We start from the raw sequence: 20,379 nt of genomic DNA, 5'->3' as shown, positions 1-20,379 counted from the left end.
TATCTTTGTGAATTATTGAGTTGGTATTTTGATGGGGGTTACATTGAATCTGTAGATTACTTTTGGCAAAATGGCTATTTTACTTTATTAATTCTGCCAATCCATGAGCACGGGAGATCTTTCCATCTTATGAGATCTTAAATTTCTTTCTTCATAGACTTGTCATACAGCTCTTTCCTTTTCTTGGTTAGAGTCACACCAAGCTATTTTATATTTTTGTTGCTATTGTGAATGGTTTCATTTCTCTAATTTCTTTCTCTAATTTCTTCAACCTGTCTATCCTTTGAGTAAAGGAAGACTACTGATTTTTTAGTTAATTTTTTTATCCAGCTACTTTGTTGAACTTGTCAGGTTTAGGAGTTCTGTTGTGGAATTTTTGGGGTCACTTGTGTATACTACCATATCATCTGCAAATAGTGATATTTTGCCTTCTTCTATTGCAATTTCTATCCCTTTAACTTCTTTTTGTTGTCTAATTTCTCTGACTAGGCCTGTGGGTACTATATTGTATTATTAATAATAGCCAGAAACTGAAAACCACCTAGATGTCCCTCAATGGAATAATGCATACAGAAAATGTGGCATATTTACACAATGGTACCTATTAAAAAGTCATATATTAAAAACCAATGACTTCATGAAATGGATGGAGCTAGACACAAAAGCACACACATGTTATGTACTCACTAATAAGTTCATATTAGCCCAAATGCTCAGAATAACCATGATACAACTCACAGATCATAGGAAGCTTAAGAAAAAGGAAGGCAAAATTGTGGATGTTTCAATCCTACTTAGAAAGGGAAAAAAATAATCATGAGAGGAGAAAGAAGGAACCAGACAGTGAGATAGGAGAGGGATGGAAAAAAGGGGTTCAGGATCAAGTATGGAAAGAGAGAGGAGAGAAGTACAGAGCCTCGGGAAATTGAATAGAGATGTGTAGCAGTAGGTGATTGGGAACTGGGGTTAGCCACTAGAAACTAGGACCAAACAGGGATGATATTAGCAGAAATACCAGCAACGGGGATACCGAACCTCTTGAGCCCACCTCCTGTAGATAGACATGGCCCCCAGTTGAGGGATGGTTACACCACATCTCAAAATTTTAATCCAGAATTGTTCCTGTCTAGAGGAAATGCAGGGACAAAGACTGGAGTAGAGACAGAAGTAAAGGCCATCCAGAAACTGCCCTATTTAGGGATCAATTCCATCTGTAGATAACAAACCCTAACACTATTGCTGTTACAAAGAATCACATGCTGACAGGAACTTAGTATAACTGTCCCCTGAGAGGCTGTGCGAGCACCTGACCAATACAGATACAGATATCCACAGCTAACCATTGGACTGATCCCAAGGGGCACCACGGAAGAGCTAGGGGAAGGAGTAAATGAGCTGAAGGAGATTGAAACCCCATAGAAAGAATAATAATATCAACTAACCAGACTACCTAGAGCTCCCAAGGACTAAACCACCAACCTACATATAGATGTGGATAGATTCAAGGCTCCAGGTTACATATGTAGCAAAGGATTGCCTTATCTGGAATCAGTGGAAAAGGAGGCCCTTGTTCCTTTGTTGGCTTGATTCTCAGCATAAGAGCATGCTAGAGCAGTGAAGTGGAAGAGGATAGGGATGTGTGCAAGCACTCTCACAAAGGAAAAGAGAAGGTGAATGGGCTGTGGGGTTTGTGGAGAGGAAGCCTGAAAATAAATAAAATAACCAATTAAAAAATAAGAAAGGTCTTTCAAACAGCTAAACTCAAGCTTTTTTCTAGATTCTGCATTCCACTTATTTGCAATTGAAAAGGGCACTGACATTAGAAGATGATTCTTTTGATCGTAGTGATATTAATATAGATATTGTATTTATATATGAAGGGAAAGAGGTCTATAACGATGGAGTCCTTCATGAATTCTCCATTTTATTGACATACAAATGGTCAAAACAAGGTGTTGGCTTCTTTTGTACTTTTTTCTATCCAACAAGTCAATTGATGGCTGTTTCAATAAAAGAGAAAAGCAAAGTGATTTTCCAGTGCATTGTACATTGTGTATTTCCACACACAATTTTCCTTTATAAGAAAAATTACATTTATGCTGGAAATTTTGATATTAAAACAGAAGATGCAGGCTATTTACAAGAGTTAGTGAGTAAATATGTGTTAATATGTCATAAGAGAATAAACATTTAAGGTTTAAAAGACTTGAAAAGACTTACACTTATTGGTTATTCCGTAAGTTCTGATATACCCAAATTAATTTATTCCCAATTAAAAAAAAATTCAATTTCTTTCATTTTCAGTATTTACTATGACAAAGTAAACTTTAATCCTGGCTTAAATACAAGGTACTATAGCTGTCTGCCAGTCTCTCTACTTGTACTCCTTGAGAATTCTTGTGAAATTGTAAAATTTTCAGGGATATCCTGTAAAACTGTATGAGTGACAATATTTTATAAGTATTAATATTTTCTTATACATTTTCTTTCCCTTTAGTTATGTTATATTATTACCAAATCATACTCTTTCAAGAAAATTCATTTATTTGTTTGCTTGTTTGTTTATTTTTTGTTTTTTTTTCTTTAAGAGTGTCTCCTTGTGTAGCCTTGGCTGTCCTGGAAGTCTCTCTGTAAAACAAGGTGGCCTCAAACTCAGAAATCTGCCTGGAGGCTCACACCCAAAAAGACAAGCAAATATATTTTTTAAATTTTATTCCACCACACAAATTCCATGATTCTAGGGAAAGTATTTGTTTTATTCATGACCAAACACTTACATCTATAATAAATCTTAGCACTGCCTATTAGTCGGTATCTTTTGAATGAAGGTGAATTGATGTTTGAGAACTATATAACAAGATAAATTTCAGCACAAGGTAATGGCAATATCTTCTTGACTTTTTTTCCTTTCCTTTTGTATATACTCTTTCTGTCTTTAGAGTTTATAACATTTATCATGATCGAATTTAATTCCTGTATTAAAACAGTTTATATAATAAATATTTTGTAGGTATTCACAGATATCAACCAAAATTTCAATTAAAAGTATGTTTGTGCACACATATAACATATGTGTGAGAAATTAAGGAAATGGATTTAGATGTAAATAAGTGTTGTGTTGCTTCCCTTCTATTTAACCTTCTGAGGTACCGTCAGGTAGCTGATGTGTTCAACACCGAACAAACCCAAGTCTCTTCTGATTACCCAGTATTAGCTCTAAAAAACGGACTGTGGGTCCTCATATATACAATATTGCTGTACAATATTATTTTGCAGGTAAAATTTGGTGAATATAGTCTGTACAGTAAAATATGCCAGTCTATTTCTAAGAAGTAATGCAAATACAATTTTTCAGGTTAATGCCGTAATAGGTACATAAATACAGTGAATGGCAGTACATGTAGTTCCTGGTTATACAGGATGGACCTCTTCATGGATTGAAAGTCACGTGAAGAGTAACAAACTGAGAATATTTTTGTGGTTTTCGTTTTTAGGGTCCTACTTAATGGATGACTTTACTAATTACAATTCTTCATCTTACATTCCTGTGTTTTCCCAATGATTTCTCCTGTGTTTCTTAACATAGTTATAAACTCCCTCATGTCAGAAATATGTTCTCTGTTTGTTACATCCCTACCAGTTTTTATATAGTGTGTTTTATTCACTTTTGAATTCACCAACTGTTTACTCTAAAGTTGATACATACAGGGCTCCTAGGAATAAAGCTTTAAAGAAATACATCACTATAAGACAAGACAGACATAGACAAATCAATAAATAAATGTGTTTTTTATGTTCAGAAGTTATAACAAGTTTTATGGAAGTACATGTTGTGAAATGGCATGAATACCCACTTATCAACACTTATGGATGAGAAAAGGACCAATAAATGTCTTTGATATTAATGGGTACTATAGAGAAGAACAAAATCAGTGAGGGATAAAAAGTGTGACAAGAAATATTTTTATAGCATAGTCAGAAATGTTTTATTAAGAAGAGGGTATTTGGGTCTGCCACAGATCTATGAAAAGAATATTCTAAAAAAAGAACATTCCCAACTGAAAGGAAAGGTGGTATTAATAACCCTGGAACTGAAGGGAATTAGTTTGCCTCCAAAGCAGGAAAGTCAGTCTTACTAGAGATGGGGGAGGGGGAGATAGAGTGGAAAATATCAGGATGGAGAGATCCAGAGTTTTGGGGTGGGTCATGAAGTTCATGGCATGGAACCCTATTTCTACCGTGAGTGGATGTAGTTGCAGGAGTTGTGAAGGAAAGGAGTCAAGTTTTACTTGCCTTTTATATGTGAGTTCCTAAACTGAATAAAAAGGCCTCCTCTAAGGGAAAGTTTAGGAGCCAAGTAAGTAAAGAGAATCCTCAGGCCTGAGGGGGTACTCATCGGTTACCATGGAAGGTGCTTCAGGGAGACTGTAAAACAGACTTCTGTGTATCCATTGCCTTAGATCAATACAAGGAAGAAACAAAGTAGCCAGCCTGGCAATGTTTACCTCATATTTCACAGAGCTCAATACTGCAGGGAAGGCATTGAACTGGGTATATATTAATTACTATTTATACAAAAGAAAATCATTTTGGCCAAGACTTCTTGCCAAGTCCCCTTTTCAGTGGTGAAACTGTATCAATTGTCAGACAGATCAGAGAAACGCTTGCTTCTCTAATAGCTATGTGTATACATTGCCTTCTGCTTGGCTTCAAAGCACCGTATCTCTGATATAACTGTTTGGAGAGCAGTGCTGTTTGATATCACCTCCCATTCTGGTGGAAGAATTGAGGATATGTTTCATTTGACATGGAATCCCAAGACTTACTCACAAATGGGCTCATATTAATTGCATTGTCTTTATTACTATAGTGTGTCCGTGTCCTGGAAGCAAATTGTATTGTTCTCAAAGGATGTGTCCTTCAAAGTCCACATTGGCCACAGCATAATACCTTAGCTGGTGACAAATTTATTATTTATTTACTTGTCTCTACGTCCTTTGAGAAGCTGTACAGAAAATCATTGGCCTATAATTGCTATCTTTCATGCATATGCATATGTGTATGTTATATTTTGTTTGTAGTCTTTCGGCATATTTTTATAAAAATATTTAAAAAAAGTTATTTAGAAGCTTGATAATAGCATGGGACAATACTTCAAGTATTCTAAGATCAATTAATATAAAATGAATCTAAGAAATAGTATAAGGGAATTATTGTTTACATTTGGCATGCTATTGTATACTCAAAAGGAATTATTGGCAATGAGATGATCTCAGTCTTTACAGACATCAAACGACCTTATGCTTAGAATATCCTTGACATATTTGAAAGGACTTCACATGGCTTTCTCTTGTCTCAGTACTTTAAAGCTTCTTGAGTTAATTATCCTTCACATTGTTGATTTATATGGTCATATGACTCAGAACTAAGTTCTTAAAGAGGAGAAAAAAACTAGACAAAAAGATGTTTTCATTTCATGGGAACAAAAACTTACTGATCAAAAATAAATAGAACAATATCAAAACTACGATAAAGGATTTTCATAAATGTCCCTTCAAATTCTAAATGTTAAAACTAATTTCTTTTTTTTATAGTTCCCTTGCTACTATTTATATTAATTAAATATAGCAAAGAATGCTTGGAATCTACTGTATTCTGCTCAAGAGGATCCCTCAACGATGATTCTGATGTCATCCTAATATGTATACCAATGTATTTAATAATATGTGTGTATGCATTTTTTGTGTTTCCAATAGAAAATGACACCATCTACTGGACAGACATGGGCCTTAATAAAATCAGCAGAGCTAAAAGAGACCAGACTTGGAAAGAAGACATTGTTACCAATGGCTTGGGGAGAGTGGAAGGAATAGCTATTGACTGGATTGCTGGTAAAATCTATGGCTTCTTTTTCTATTTATTCAGCGGTTATATATTTTCTTTGGGTGCCCATTCATCTTTTAAAAATTTCTGGTTCTTGTTTCAGACATCTTAAAAATTCTTTCTAGCCGAGGGGGTAAATAATCCTCTTTGCATTTGGTTCATCTGTCTACTGCCTTTGGATAAGTGTTTCTAAGTAGATGTAGAGTTGGTGTTGTTAACTCTGCTCAATTCTCCAGAGAGGTCCACAAGGGAAAAACAAAGTATAAGAAGTTTCCTTTTGCTTAGAGCCAGTATAAAGTTAAAACAAATACTTTCAACAGTTGGGAGAAGTTTGGACTTATTTTAACTATGTCAATGTATAAATGCATAATTAAAAGCAGCAAAATATGAATTAGCATGGGAAGTCTCTATGAACTAGTTTAATTACAGATGTTTACCAAATGCATCAGAAAAGTAAACAAGCTCTTAGTTATGTGAAGACTGAGAAACTTAATTTCAAGTATAATTGATAAACAATTCTATTGTTTCTAATTTGATTGGGGGCATTTCTGTATTTCTCCTAGGCAACATATATTGGACAGATCATGGTTTCAATTTAATTGAAGTTGCAAGACTCAATGGCTCTTTCCGTTATGTAATTATTTCCCAAGGCCTGGATCAACCAAGATCTATAGCCGTGCACCCAGAAAAAGGGTAATTTTCAGGTTTACATATATTTTCTGGATCTGAATTATATTTCCTTATATTAAGTTATATTAAGAAAAATTAGGCAGAAACAATATTTTACTTATAATATCTACAACATAATAATTTTAGCACAGAAAGTATATTCAAATTTTTCAAATACATGTAGGATGAAGTCATATTTATCTTAATATAATGTATTTCAGTCATGCCCATATCCTATTTCCTCCCTCATCCCACACCAATTTCTATGAATTCCTCTTTCCCAGCTAGACTTGCTCCTAGTTTCTAAATTTTTAGTTATTAGTATTTGTTATCCAATAAGTTGAAATAAACCTGAGTAAATGCACATTGAGGGAGAGGATCATTTTTCAGATCACAGCTTATCTGTGGCTATACCATTGGAAATAAAATGACTAACCAAGAACGAATAAGGATAGATGGTGCCCAAAGATGACAATTCCTAATCAACTCAGATGTTGATGGGAACATCTTAAGTGCTGTTAGTTAACACTCCTGTTAGTTCATGGCACATAGGCACAATGGTCTACGTTTCACCCTTAGATAAGTCACATGGACAAGCAAAATGTTTTAAGCATTGACACATTTAATATTACAATTTTTAATCAATCAGTTCAGGCTTGGATAATGTCTTAGTCAAAAAATCCAGCACCAAATGTCAGAATAAGCTTAGTTCCTATAGGAGCTTCTGACTTGTTGGGATACAAACAGACATATTTTTGGATAACAGAAAAACTATTTCCCTTGATTCCTCTATTTTAGTGTACCTTCGAACTTATTTTCCTTTATGAATTGTTTATTTCTTAGTTGACCTACCTTTCTTTTGTTACAATGTATTAATCATACAAATTAGTGTGCCATAGTGATATTTCATACAAGTACACAAGGCATTATGATAATCTCTACCTCCTCTTATTCTCCTTTAATCTCTTCTTTTTATTGGATATTTCATGTATTTACATTTCAAATATTATCCCCTCTCCCCCTTCTCCCATACCTACTTCTATGTGGATGCTCCCATTGCTACCCACCCACTCCAACTTCAAGGTCCTGGCAACCCCCTACATTGAGGAAACAAGTCTTCACAGGACCAAGGGCTTTTCCTTCCATTGAGGCTGGATAATGCCATCCTCTGCCACATATGTGGCTGGAGTCATGAGTGCCTCCTTGTATACTCACTGGTTGGTAGTTTAGTCCCTGGGAGCTCTGGTGGGGTTTGGTTGGTTGATATTGTTGTTCTTTTTATGTTGTTGCAAACTCCTTCAGCTCCTTCAGTGTTTTCTCTAAATCCTACATTGGGGTCCCATTGTTCAGTCCAATGGGACTAGACGACAGCTAGAACCATCCTCATCTGTATCAGTAGGGCTCTCCCCTTTTCCCTTCTAATTAGTACCTATTCTTCTGATATTTTGGGGGGTCAGTTTACCCAATCAGTTTCAATAGGAATACTTATAGTAATCAGAACTAAGAGTTATGTACTAGCACACTGAAATATTATCAGAAGTTATACTACTAAGTTCTCTCTCTCTCTCTCTCTCTCTCTCTCTCTCTCTCTCTCTCTCCTCTTCTCCTTTTCCTTCTCCCTCTCCTTCTCCCTCTCCCTCTCTTTCCTCCTACACTCTTTCTTTTTCTATCTCTCCAACCAAAAGCTATCTTTACCTTCTCAGGCAGTTATGGTATCTCTTGACCCCCAGCCCCCTTACCAAGCATCAACTACTTATAAATCCTCTGGTGATGAGATGTGAAACTTTCTTAGTCCCTCTCCAACTATGTGAGAGAAGCTGAGTGTCCCTGTGTGGAGCATGTCTTGGGTAGGTAACCAGTGCTGCTGAGAGTTCCAGTGTACACTAGCTATGACATAACAAAGACAGCAAGGCACAATGCTGCACCTTTTACCTAGCTCTTACATTCCTTTTGCCTCATCTTTCAAAATCATTGCATGAACCTTGAAGGGAACTATAGTTGCTCCAATTAGGGCCAAGTGTTATGTTGTTTGTTCTCAGTGTGTTTCTTTAATAACACGTGAACTACCACTCTGAACAAATAAAGACAGCCCCTTATGACCAAAGTTGACAGCATTACTGATCTATGATTATAATCACAAATATTTAGAAGGCAATTTGAAAGGCACATCATATTCACTTACCAAATCCAAGTCAGGCGCTAAAGGACTATATCCTCTCCAGCCATGTTTGGACCAGATTTATACTGCCAGAGATAAATTCCCATCTCTAAGGGGAGTCAAGTACAATCAGAAAGTGGTTGTTTATCCTCCGTAGTTAAATTACTAATGCACCAACGGGCACATCTCTCCAGGCAGACCATTTATGTATCATAAAGAATTCACAGCTGAATATAATTGCAGATAGCAATTCCTCTCCAACAAGCTGAGCAAGATCTTCTAAAATCAGGAAAGGTAGCTTTCCGAGAAGACGCTTCCAGCTCTGTTCCAGTGTGGTTTCTCTGTATCAAGTACCCAATGCATATCATATTTTCAGTAATAAGGTCTTATTTTCAATCTAGTACATGTGTGAAACCAAGAGCAGTAACAATAACTTGTGCTGTTTTGGGGACTGCACTTCCTTTCTGGCTGACACTTTGACTTAATGTTATTGTTTGGGGAAGAATCTTTCCTTCATCTGAAGATAACTCCATCCAACCTCTTTTGTTTTTAACTGTGATAAGTTTACAAGGCATTTACTGTGGGACCAAAGCTAGAGGACCCAGAGACCCTGAAGGGACAGTAACATGGCCCATGCATCAGGTCCCTGTCAGGAGCCGCAGCCTCCTATAGATTTGTGGCCATCAGTCAGTCACAGGCAACACCCACAAGGCCCCCAAAGATGTTAAAGGACATAACCTTTAGCCATGTAAGTTCAAGACAGATCTCCATTTTAATGAGGTACCTAAAGGCCTGGAGGGATTAGCCAATAAGCTTTCCTTCCTAGACACTCCTCCCTGCAAAAGGTATTTAATCTCAGAGCTACCCTGAGATTATGGGTATGGTTTTATTCATCCACTTTCTGCCATGACAATAAATGCCTTAAAACCATGAACTGACTCTTTCCATCCAGATCCACCATGGACAGGCATGGAGGCATATGCCTATAGAGCCACTATTTAGTCTCCTGTGGAAGGTTTCTCTGTATTCCCAGCCAGGATGGCCACCAAACTCAATCTGCCTCCTGTCAAGCCAAAGATTCTCCCTAAGGGACCAGCTGGAGCTCCCTATCCCCACCCCGACTCCCACCCCGGCCCTGGGTTAGATCCACCCTGTGACTCCAGATTCCATTTTTGGCTCTTCAGTGACTTCTAGCTGCACCTGGTTGTCCAAGAGCCAGAGAACCCGGTTGCCCAGCATTATTCCAGGCCCTGGGGCTTCCCTACAGTCCAGCACATGTCCAGCAACAGTGTGGGTTGGGCTATGTCACTCCACTATTCTATACTTTTCTACTTTATCACCTTAAACTTCTCAATGAAATACTTTCCTTTTGCTTTCAAAATAAAGTCCAAGTCATTCACTTTTGGATAAAACCAGAAATGTTTCATTAGTCTTTCAATATTTATTTCTCAGCTTCTTAGGATTGTGGTTTGTGCTTATTGCCTCATTCCTGAGTTTTCACAGCCTTATGACAAAAATGTTTCTTTGTTTTACTTTCCTAGTTTTGCAATGGACTCTTGCCTCCACTGACTATCTGGCCAGGAATTCAGTTTTCTATTCCTGTCTTCAATATACATGATGTTTCTGGTTTTCTCTGAGGGTTCCTACAGCTCAGAGGGCATCTGCATGGCTTCTCTTTATTTCCTACACTATTATAGTCTTTTCTCTTTGTTATTTGAATAGATCTCAATTCAGGTCTTTCATTGAATTTTTGGACATACAGATAAATATGTAAAATATACACAAATATTTGCAAATTATTAAAAATCAGTTTAATATCCATTTCAAATTCCTTCTAGATTGATTTATCTGTTGTAGAAGTGAGTTTGTGCTACATTGCTTTGGCTCATAGTAGATTGCATGCACACACCTGTCCTGGACCTATGTTTGAATCTATGAATGAAAGATGCAAACACATTAGCCTATTTTTAAAATGCCTTGGCTACCTTAAAGACTGAGAACTCCAAAACCTTCCCCTGCCACTCTAGTTCCAAAGTGGTGAGGTATCCAGTGGCCACTTACCTGAATTCTCACATAGCTGATTGGCCTTTCCCCTGTGTCCTAGTCCTCACAAATCTAGGGGTCCTTGCCTGTGTCAATTTTCCCAGCCATTGGCCACTGATATCTTTATTGATTGATCAAAAACCAATTGGGGGCAAGGATCTATAACACTTGGACATACAGATTCCCAATTGAATCAAAGGGTTAGATCAAATCTCCAACAGTCAGTCACTGAACCAACATCACATGACCCACTGACTTCCTTTCTTTTTTCCCCTTTTCTCTGTTTTTTAATTGGATATTTTATTTATTTATTTATTTATTTACATTTCAAATGTTATCCACTTTCCCAGTTTCCCTGCCCCCAAAACCTATCCCATCTTCCCTCCCTCTGCTTCTATGAGGTTGGTCCCCTACCCACCCACCCACTCCCACCTAGCATTCCCCTACACACAGGGGCTTGGACCTTTACAGGAGCAAGAGCTTCCCCTTCCATTGATGCCAGATAAGGCCATCATCTACTACATATGCAGCTGGAGCCATGGGTTCCTCCATGTGTACTCTTTGGTTGGTAGTTAAGTTCCCTAGGAGTCCTGGTGTGTGTGTGGGGGGGGGTCTTGTTGGTTGATGTTCTTCTTCCTATGGGGTTGCAAACCCCTTCGGCTCCTTTAGTCCTTCCCCTAACTCCTCCATTGGGATCCCTGTGCTCAGTCTGATAATTGGCTGCAAGCATGCTCATTTGTATCTACTGAGCATCTGAGGAGACAGCTATAACAGGCTCCTGTCAGCAAGCACTTCTTGGCATCAGCAACAGTGTCTAGGTTTTGTGTCTGCATATGGTGGGGGAGTCTCTGGATGGCCTGTCCTTTAGTCTCTGTTCCACTGTTTGTCCCCGTATTTCCTTTAGACAGGAGCAATTCTGGGATAAAATTTTAGAAATGAGTTGATGGCCTCGTACCTCAACAGGAGGCCATGCATAACCTCTGGATATTGTCTCTACATGTTCTTCCTCCCGTTTGTTGGGTATTTCAACTAATGTCGTCCCTGTTGGTTCCTGAGAGCCTCTTGCTTTGGCATCTGGGACTTTCTGGTGGCTACCCCAGTACCCATCCTTCATTGTTAAATATTTCTGTTCAATTTCCTGACCCTCTGTACGTCACAGGAATTCTGTTTCCTCTCATACCTGATCTTGAGCCCTGAATTCACCCCATTTCTTCATCCCAACAGAGTTTTCAATGTTATCCCTTTCCAAAATGTCCTTCTTCCCTGGTACCATACAAGCCAGGAGCCATCTACCTCTTCTACCCTCAAATCCTTGCATTTGTCTATGTAGACATTGTCAAATTTACCCTTTACCTTCATTGAGAGACCATGAGCCAGTCAGTGACTCAGCAAGATCTCTGAAAATAGTTTTGACTTCCTAATCTTCATCCCTAATGTAAAAGTTACATTTCAGTTCATGAGCTAAGAAACTTAATATTTATGACAATATTAGATTATTCTTTATGTGCCTCCACTTTTTATTGAAAGCACATAAATGGAGCTTTTTCATGTTTGCAGCTAAGAGTAGAAATGATTCATAGAAAATAATTACTAGTATTTGAAAACACCAGTGACAGGTGTCCCTTTACACATTGGCAAGCATTTATTTATTGACTTGACTTCAGTGGAAAAGACATTAAAATGAAAGGTTTATGAAAATTATTCAAAATGATTTCCAAGTAATGTTAACATAGAATTTTAAGTGCTAAAATTCCCATCTTGGAAATAAAATACAGCATTTTACAATTCTGTTTGAAATTAAAACATGGCAGGTGATATTGTCCAGGGAAAGGGGTACCATAATGGAATAAATTAGTGAAATTCAAGATATAAATGTGCCATGAACAGTGGGCATGAAGCCTGTTTTGAAACAATAGAGACTTGAAGCCTTTTTAAATGTAGCCAAATGTAAAACTGGAACCACCTAGGAATTTAGTTCCACTTGAAAAATCAGCTTCTCCTCCTAGAATTTTTTCCCCTTTTGGCAGCTTCTAGGTATTAGGCAGACTTGAATATAAGATTTTCCTTATACTGAAATGTTATTTTCCCTGATATAGAAAGAGCTAATTAATATATGATATAGAAAGATCCAATTAATCATGCATGACATTAAATTGTAAGTAAAACTAAACATTCTAATCCTTTCTCAGTCACCAGAATATATGTTATCTATTGTGATTGAGGATTATATAGTGTGTAAGAGACACAATTTCCATGTTAGTTTGACAATTTATTACCTAAATAAACACTTTAATGAAACATAGAATTTGATTTTGAAAATGTTTAAAAGTGTTTACAATTTTTCTTTCTTAACTTGCCATGTAACTATATTATTGCCCATTTTCTCAGCCATATTATTCAACATTATAAGCATTTCACAGCTGAAAAGCATGATCTCAAGAGGGAGAATAATCCCAGGCTTGGAACATTACTCTTCTCTAAGTGTTGTACGTTCCTAAAGGTGCTACCTACTTAGCTCTCTACTTTTAGTTTCAGAGTGAGGAAATTAATATGTATTCATTTGACCTTACATTTATAAGATAGTATTTAATTTTTTTTTCCATTCAAAACTTCTTGATGACAGTGAAGTGATGCATTAATTAACCAATCCCCAAACAGTTCTGTTTGGTTTTTATAGTAGGATATCCCTCTGGCCTCTCTTACATGCAGAAAAATGTGTATAAAATCTATCTCTAGAATAGTTTTTATTTTTGTTTGTTTTTACCCAGAAACTTTATCAGTACTCATGTCAGAAGCTTGCATGGAAGCATCACAATAAAATTAGAGAGAGGCTATTAATATCAAATAAGGTAAACTTGTTCCTTAAAATTAAGCTCTTAACTGTTCAGGCTAGTTCCTCATAGCACGTCTTTTTATATATGGACATCTTTTGTTATATTTATTATAACTCAGGAAAAAAGTGTTCAATATAAAATTACTATCATTGACAGAACAATAAACGGCCAAGATAGTGGTATGGGACTGTATTTGTAGGGCTTAAATTTGTTTTCTAGCTTGTCCATTTTGGTCCTATAAAGAGAGTACATTCACTTTCAAAGTCGTTTCTGCAGCCATGAGAAATGGGGCTAAACGGGTATACCTGCTTAGAGTATTTGTCCCATATGCTTCAGAGAATGATACACAATTGCTGGGCATTTGGATGTAACTTAGTCAGCTTACTAAATTTATAAGGAGCAAAAGTAAAACAATAAATTACAAGATAGAACTGGAGACAATGAAACATCATGAAATTAAGTGCTCACAACATGTCCCAGAAATGAGTGAATTAGCCTTTGAGAGGGAAAACCAAAGGCAACATCATTAAGTTGTAGGCTTCCAAGTATCTCACAGTAATTGATTGGGGAAGGCAGCTGGAGTTCAGGTTGAAAGAGTCCCAGCCATTGGTAGAGAAGAATTACCTAGGGTGAGGTTATCAAGTTAAAAACAACAAACAAACAAGACAAAAATAGCATCAGACAGACACCATCAAAGTAGTGGCTGAGGAAGCTGAAAATCCAAAGAGCACTCCCCGGATTCTCTATAGATGGACACCTGGCTCTCTTCTATCACAATACACATTTTTACATTCTAGGATAAATAGTAATCTTGTTTGGAAATAGTCTGTCTTCTAGATCTCCTCAGGGATCTACCTTGTTTGTTTGATTGTTTGTTTGTTTGTTTGTTTTTCTTTGTTTTTTAAATCAGCTTTAACTAGTTGCTTCAGGGTCCAGGAAATGAGTTTTACCACAAAGAAGGAAGTCTGCTTTCACAAAGCTTGACCAGCTCTTAATGATTTACCAATACAATGTACATTACACTGCTCCTTTAAAACTGGTCTTCCTTGCTCAGTTGGTGTGTTTGTAAACAGATTACCACTAAGAACAAGGTTTATTAAATGCATTTCCATCCCTATTTGAATATGTTGAAAGGTGATAACAATGACTTTCCCAGTTGCCCTAGGGCCTCCATTGTAATTCAACACCTTCTGCCTGTTACCTATTATGACATTTGTCCTTAGTGACAACAATGGTATCATACATTTGTTTACCAATTAAAAATTGTAATACATTGAAACTATCATTTAAGGATTTTGTTTTTTCTGTATACATCTTTTATGCCTTTAAACAAGTTTCATACAAATAAAATATTAGTTAAATTTTCTACTAATTTTTCCCTTTTTGAACCATAAAATTTGTATATATGAAGGATAGTATCTTCAGAATTTAGTTACTTGGGAATTTTAGTCACACCTTTTGCATAATGTTGTCAAATAATAACACAAAATTTTTATAGCTTTAAAAAACAACTATTAAAATAATGTATATATTTTATTTAGTTCAATTTTTGAATTTAATGAATATGTTTATTATATGTATATAACAACACACAGGTTTTGTTTAGTTTTTTTATATGAAACCTTGTGATCTTTCCCTGAGTCAAACTAACACATATATGAATCTTCACAGAAAATACATACTTGTTCCTGTCTGAAATAATGATTAGCATATTTTTATAACTTTAGTTTTTCATAGTTTATAAGCTTGTGTTTACAAAGTTTCAAAATTAAGAACAATTGTATTTCTCTAAAAGCATGATTTTCTCCGCTATTGAATAATGAAATTTATGATTGAATGAATGAATGAGTAAAAAATGAATAAACTGTAATCTTTATTGTTCACATTCCCTTTTTCACCATCTTTTGTCTCATGACAAAAGCTTCTCTTTCTAGATTACATACTTTTTCACATAAAAGTTTTTGATATTATTAAAATGAAAATGCTTTCTTTTCAAAGTGTGATATGTATATTAGGATGGAATCACAAGTTAGTCCTTAAATGTTAAATTAGAATGGTTATATTTAAAAGTTATGGTAACAGTTGAAAGCTGAAATTATTTCATAGATACATAAATTACACTATATTTAATTTTTAAATATCATAATTACTTGATGCTATATACAGTTCTGAAAAAATCAGAAAAAAGTCTTTATTGAGCCTATAATTTAGTAAAGGAAAATGTTCAAAATGAATAAGAAGATAAAGAAAGGCCAATATGATATTTTACTCTATTCTGGGTTCTTTCCTATTAAGATGTAGACTTCATCATGAAATTATCATCAAAGAGACAACAGAAACCTCATGAAGAAAAAAAAACAAAACAAAAATAAAAGAACAAAAACACTAGGCAGCAGGTTGGAGAAGAGAATTTCAGATAGGATGAGCATATGCAAATGATTCTTCCAAAGAATTGAATCCATCCTCGTGATGTCTACATGTGGTTAAATATCTTTTATAATAAGATTTTATTCTTAACTGTAGTGATATCAGATATTTCTAAGTTAAGTTGTGTGGCTTATTATTTGGTTCTATTATGAACATTTTACTGTGAAGAGTTTTAATGTCATCTTGTCTATTTGATGTCCCTTAATCTGTCAATTATTATAAATGATCATTTAATTTCAGCTTCTTGTTTTGGACTGAATGGGGACAAGTGCCCTGCATTGGGAAAGCTCGCCTAGATGGTTCTGAGAAGGTCATGATTGTAAGCATGGGAATAACATGGCCCAATGGCATCTCCATTGACTATGAGGTCTGTTGGATTCCTTTTAAGATTCTAAAGTGTGTTCACAGCCAACTTGCAATAGTCTACTTTTAATACTCACTCATTTCATTAATAAATAACCAAGACAGTTTGAACTCTTGTTTTCCTATCACTTTTTAGGAAAATAAATTATACTGGTGTGATGCTCGCTCGGACAAGATAGAGAGAATTGACCTTGACACTGGTGGGAATCGTGAAGTGTTGCTGTCTGGGAGCAATGTGGATCTGTTCTCAGTTGCAGTCTTTGGGGCTTACATCTACTGGTCTGACAGGTAATTTATTTTTTCGTAAGTGTTTGAGTCTCAAAATGTTATTTCAGTGCCATTTCTTTGCCCTTGAAGAATTAGCCATACTGTAGTAAGGTTACAGAAAGCATTTCACAAAACCATGTAATTTTTACAGAGAAGGCTAGCCAGCAAGGCTCTCTAGCTATTCCATGGTCAAGCATTTCAGCACCAGACACTGCAATTGGGTTCTTTTTCTTCCATTTGAGTCATGCCTTATATTCAGTTTTACCTTGCTTATTGTATTTTAATTAATTAAAAACTGTTAACTCTGCATGTTCAACTTTCTGGCAGAGCACACGCCAATGGGTCAGTCAGAAGGGGCCACAAGAACGATGTCACAGAAACAGTAACCATGAGAACAGGACTTGGAGTCAACCTAAAGGAGATCAAAATTTTTAACCGAGTAAGAGAAAAAGGTCAGCATACTTAATGAAATACACAATTAATAAATTTTATATCATTTCTCATTTTCTTTTTAAAAATTAAGAATTAAAGTGGATTATTAAATAAGATCAAAGCCTCCAAATTCCCTTTTGATGATTTTTTAATAACAACCAGAGAAAAGCCCAATGAATGAACATATAACAGTATATACATGCATATTTCTTTTTTGTTCATATGTACAGTCATGTGACATAGGACAAGTCAAGAATGAGTTTGTATTAGTGTGTGCAAGACACTACTACTACTAGGGTATTAGATAAAAAATTGTATTATTTGTTTCAGTTTATCTTTTAGAAGAAAAGTTGTAATGGCTCTCAAAACGCTTGTCTTCAATGTGCATTCTGAGCCATTGCTCCTTTGATGGAGTTTTGTCTATTTTTAAATTCTTTTTTATTCTGTCTCCTTATACAAAAGACACCGTACATAATAATTTTGAAGGTGGTAATAATGAGTCGTAGTATAGATTCGGCCTTGTTTTAAAATTGGACTCATTTATGCCGTATATACGATAGGCAAGGCAAGAAAAGCCACCCATCCAATTTCCTCTGTCTCACAGACCCTGCTGACAGCAGCACTTGATTGCTCAGTGACTTTGGGTTATGTTTGAGTGACTCAATTGCATGTGACAACAATTTACAATATAAAACCTATAATTTTAAGAAAATGTATTCTACACTTTAAGGGAGATTTATTTTTAGTTTGGTTTTGGTGTGAAGGCCTGAACTCAGGACTCGGTACCTGTAAACGCATCACCCCTAAGTTAAATGGCTAGCTAACCTTAGTTAGTTAAATCTGAATGCTATTGTTTGACTGTAATATATACAAACATATATATATTCCTTCAAATTGGAATTCAAACAACTAAAACCTGTGATTTACAAATTCACTATTATTTTGTACTTATTTTTTAGCGACCGATGTTTAAAAATAAAATGGTACTTAATGTTAAGTGTTATAAGTTCTAGCATTTCTGTTAGGGGTGAGGTAAACTTATTTAAACATCAAAAAATGATTTTACATTTGTGGATTTGTCTTTCTCAGGGACCAATGTCTGTGCCAAAGAAAATGGCGGCTGTAAGCAACTATGTCTCTATCGAGGAAATTCTCGAAGAACCTGTGCCTGTGCCCATGGGTATTTGGCTGGGGATGGAGTTACTTGTCTAAGGCACGAAGGATATTTGCTATATTCAGGAAGAACAATATTAAAAAGCATACATCTTTCTGATGAAACCAATTTAAATTCCCCAGTACGGCCCTATGAGAACCCACATTATTTCAAGAACATTATAGCCCTGGCCTTTGACTATAATCAAAGAAGAGAAGGTACCAATCGGATCTTTTACAGTGATGCACATTTTGGAAATATACAGCTTATTAACGATAACTGGGAAGGCAGACAAGTAATTGTGGAAAGTAAGTACAAACCCTAAATTCTTGTATGCAAGTGTCCCTTCAGTTTAGAGAAATAACAGTGTTACATGTATGGAGCAGTTGTGCACCCAGAGTCCGTATTCGAGAACGACTAGGATTATAACATTTATTCATTCTCAAAGTGTCAATGCAGGTCAGACCCATACATACTGTAAGCAGTAGTTTTAATCATATCTGGAACATCTTAGCATCATGTTTGCTTCAGATAAGTCCTGTAATACTGGTAATTTGTCAGTATACAATTATTTTTAATTGATCTCCTTCAAGTGTGGGTGATATGGTAGCTTTAAAATATCTCTAATAATTTTCAGTTTTTCTTATTTCCTGAGAAATTATGAGACATCAGTGTATGTATGTATCGTGAAGTGGTGATGTTAAGTAATTAGGCTTGAAGATTCATTTAAGTGGGAAGAGAGCTTTTCTAGAAAGTGCAAGGCTGTAAGTTGGAAAACAAACTAAAACCATTGAAAAGCAATGTTATTGCAACCATCCAAGCTTCCTGTTTCTATTTAGTGTGGATTATCCATACAATTTACAGAAATCTCTTTCCATCATTTATGAATATGAACATCTTCATACAGATTCCCTCTGCTGTTAGCTTGTAATTTCTGCTTATTTATCCCTGCTCCTTCTTTTTCTCTGTACTGAATCAGTCTCTTATCTATAGTTATAAATTTCAATATATTATAGATATTTATAATAAAAATTTAAAGATATATAGGCTAAAACATGAAGTTTTGCTTCAACAATGTCAATGCCATCTCATCTAGAGCTGAAAACTACCATTTCTTTTAGATTTTTTTGTAAGTCTATGTAGCATCTTGAATTATAAAAGTGGATTAGTGATCAATGTGTTAATCAGTTAGATGACCTATACTGACATATTACAACATTTATTTCAGCTTACAGGTCTCTATTTTATTCTTTGGTAAGCATGTGCCTAATTTTTCACTCATTGAAGACTGTTGCAATTATTGAATTTATTAACAATTTATGTCTCATGAATATATTAAATATTACAGTTGTTTTTATTTGTATAAATATACCCATTCATAAATGTAAATATTTGTTTAAGATAAGAACCTGGAAACAAGTACCAAGTTTGGTACATCGTCACAAGTTTTATTCTATAGGTTGCTATAGTTATTAATTATTTCTTAACAATTTGTATACTTATGGCCTGGTACATTTTGGCTTCTCTTGTTCTCTGAGTCTATTTCTCAGTCTTTCAGTCTCTCTTTGTCTATATAGCTATAATGAACTGTTCTGATTATGGAATTAATACATATTAGATACTCATTGATTCTTTGGGTATGTTTAGATGAGGTTACCTGTATATTACTTTTCGGTTTCTCATTTCCCACTTTAACAGAATTCATCATTGCAAGTGTTCATATCGAACCACAGCACATTAATTAACTTATTCATCATGTACAGTTTAGACACTCTGGAGGTAAAAGATGAATATCTATTTAGAAACCTGTAGAAGCCACAATTTAACGAAGAAATCTACAAGCAAACAATCATTGTTATAGAGTAGATCTACAAGATACCTGAGGCCTTTAGAGAATACACAATCAGACTGGTGAAGAATCTTATGAAAGGTGATGCTGTGCAGAACTGAATTAAGGACATTTCCTGGGTAGATAGGAATTGTCAGTAGCATGGACCAAGTGGAAGGGTAGAGGGGAAACACATGATTGTAGACCTGTTCTTCTCAGATTGTGAATCCCTTGGGATCCTCAGTACAATGTGGAGAGATATAGGGAACAAAACCTAGATAGAACAAAATCAATCTTTTTCCTAGATTTGCTCTAAGTTTAT

At 35.6% G+C, this 20,379-nt stretch overlaps 1 protein-coding gene and 1 long non-coding RNA gene across 7 annotated transcripts in view; one reads left to right on the top strand and one right to left on the bottom strand.

The window, feature by feature from the left end:
- Lrp1b (LDL receptor related protein 1B) overlaps positions 1–20,379 on the top strand; it is a 2,121,147-nt gene that overhangs the window by 1,571,629 nt on the left and 529,139 nt on the right. For all 6 annotated transcript variants that reach the window (XR_010064783.1, XM_063284873.1, XM_063284870.1 and 3 more), the window contains 6 exons: positions 5,757–5,891; positions 6,447–6,576; positions 16,255–16,381; positions 16,514–16,665; positions 16,972–17,096; positions 18,166–18,537. Coding sequence is in view for 5 of the 6 variants with exons in the window: in XM_063284873.1 (XP_063140943.1) it covers positions 5,757–5,891; positions 6,447–6,576; positions 16,255–16,381; positions 16,514–16,665; positions 16,972–17,096; positions 18,166–18,537 (1,041 nt within the window). In the remaining variant the exon portion in view is untranslated. The remainder of the gene's footprint in view (positions 1–5,756; positions 5,892–6,446; positions 6,577–16,254; positions 16,382–16,513; positions 16,666–16,971; positions 17,097–18,165; positions 18,538–20,379) is intronic.
- On the bottom strand, positions 7,522–8,522 carry LOC134486092 (uncharacterized). Its single transcript, XR_010064785.1, has 2 exons — positions 8,292–8,522; positions 7,522–7,878 (listed from the first exon to the last, which is right to left on the bottom strand). It is a non-coding gene; the product is annotated as an uncharacterized LOC134486092 (long non-coding RNA).

This window comes from Rattus norvegicus, chromosome 3, assembly GCF_036323735.1.
Source record: "Rattus norvegicus strain BN/NHsdMcwi chromosome 3, GRCr8, whole genome shotgun sequence".
In the NCBI taxonomy this organism is placed as follows: Eukaryota; Metazoa; Chordata; class Mammalia; order Rodentia; family Muridae; genus Rattus; species Rattus norvegicus.
This window is presented reverse-complemented; position numbering and strand designations above follow the sequence as displayed.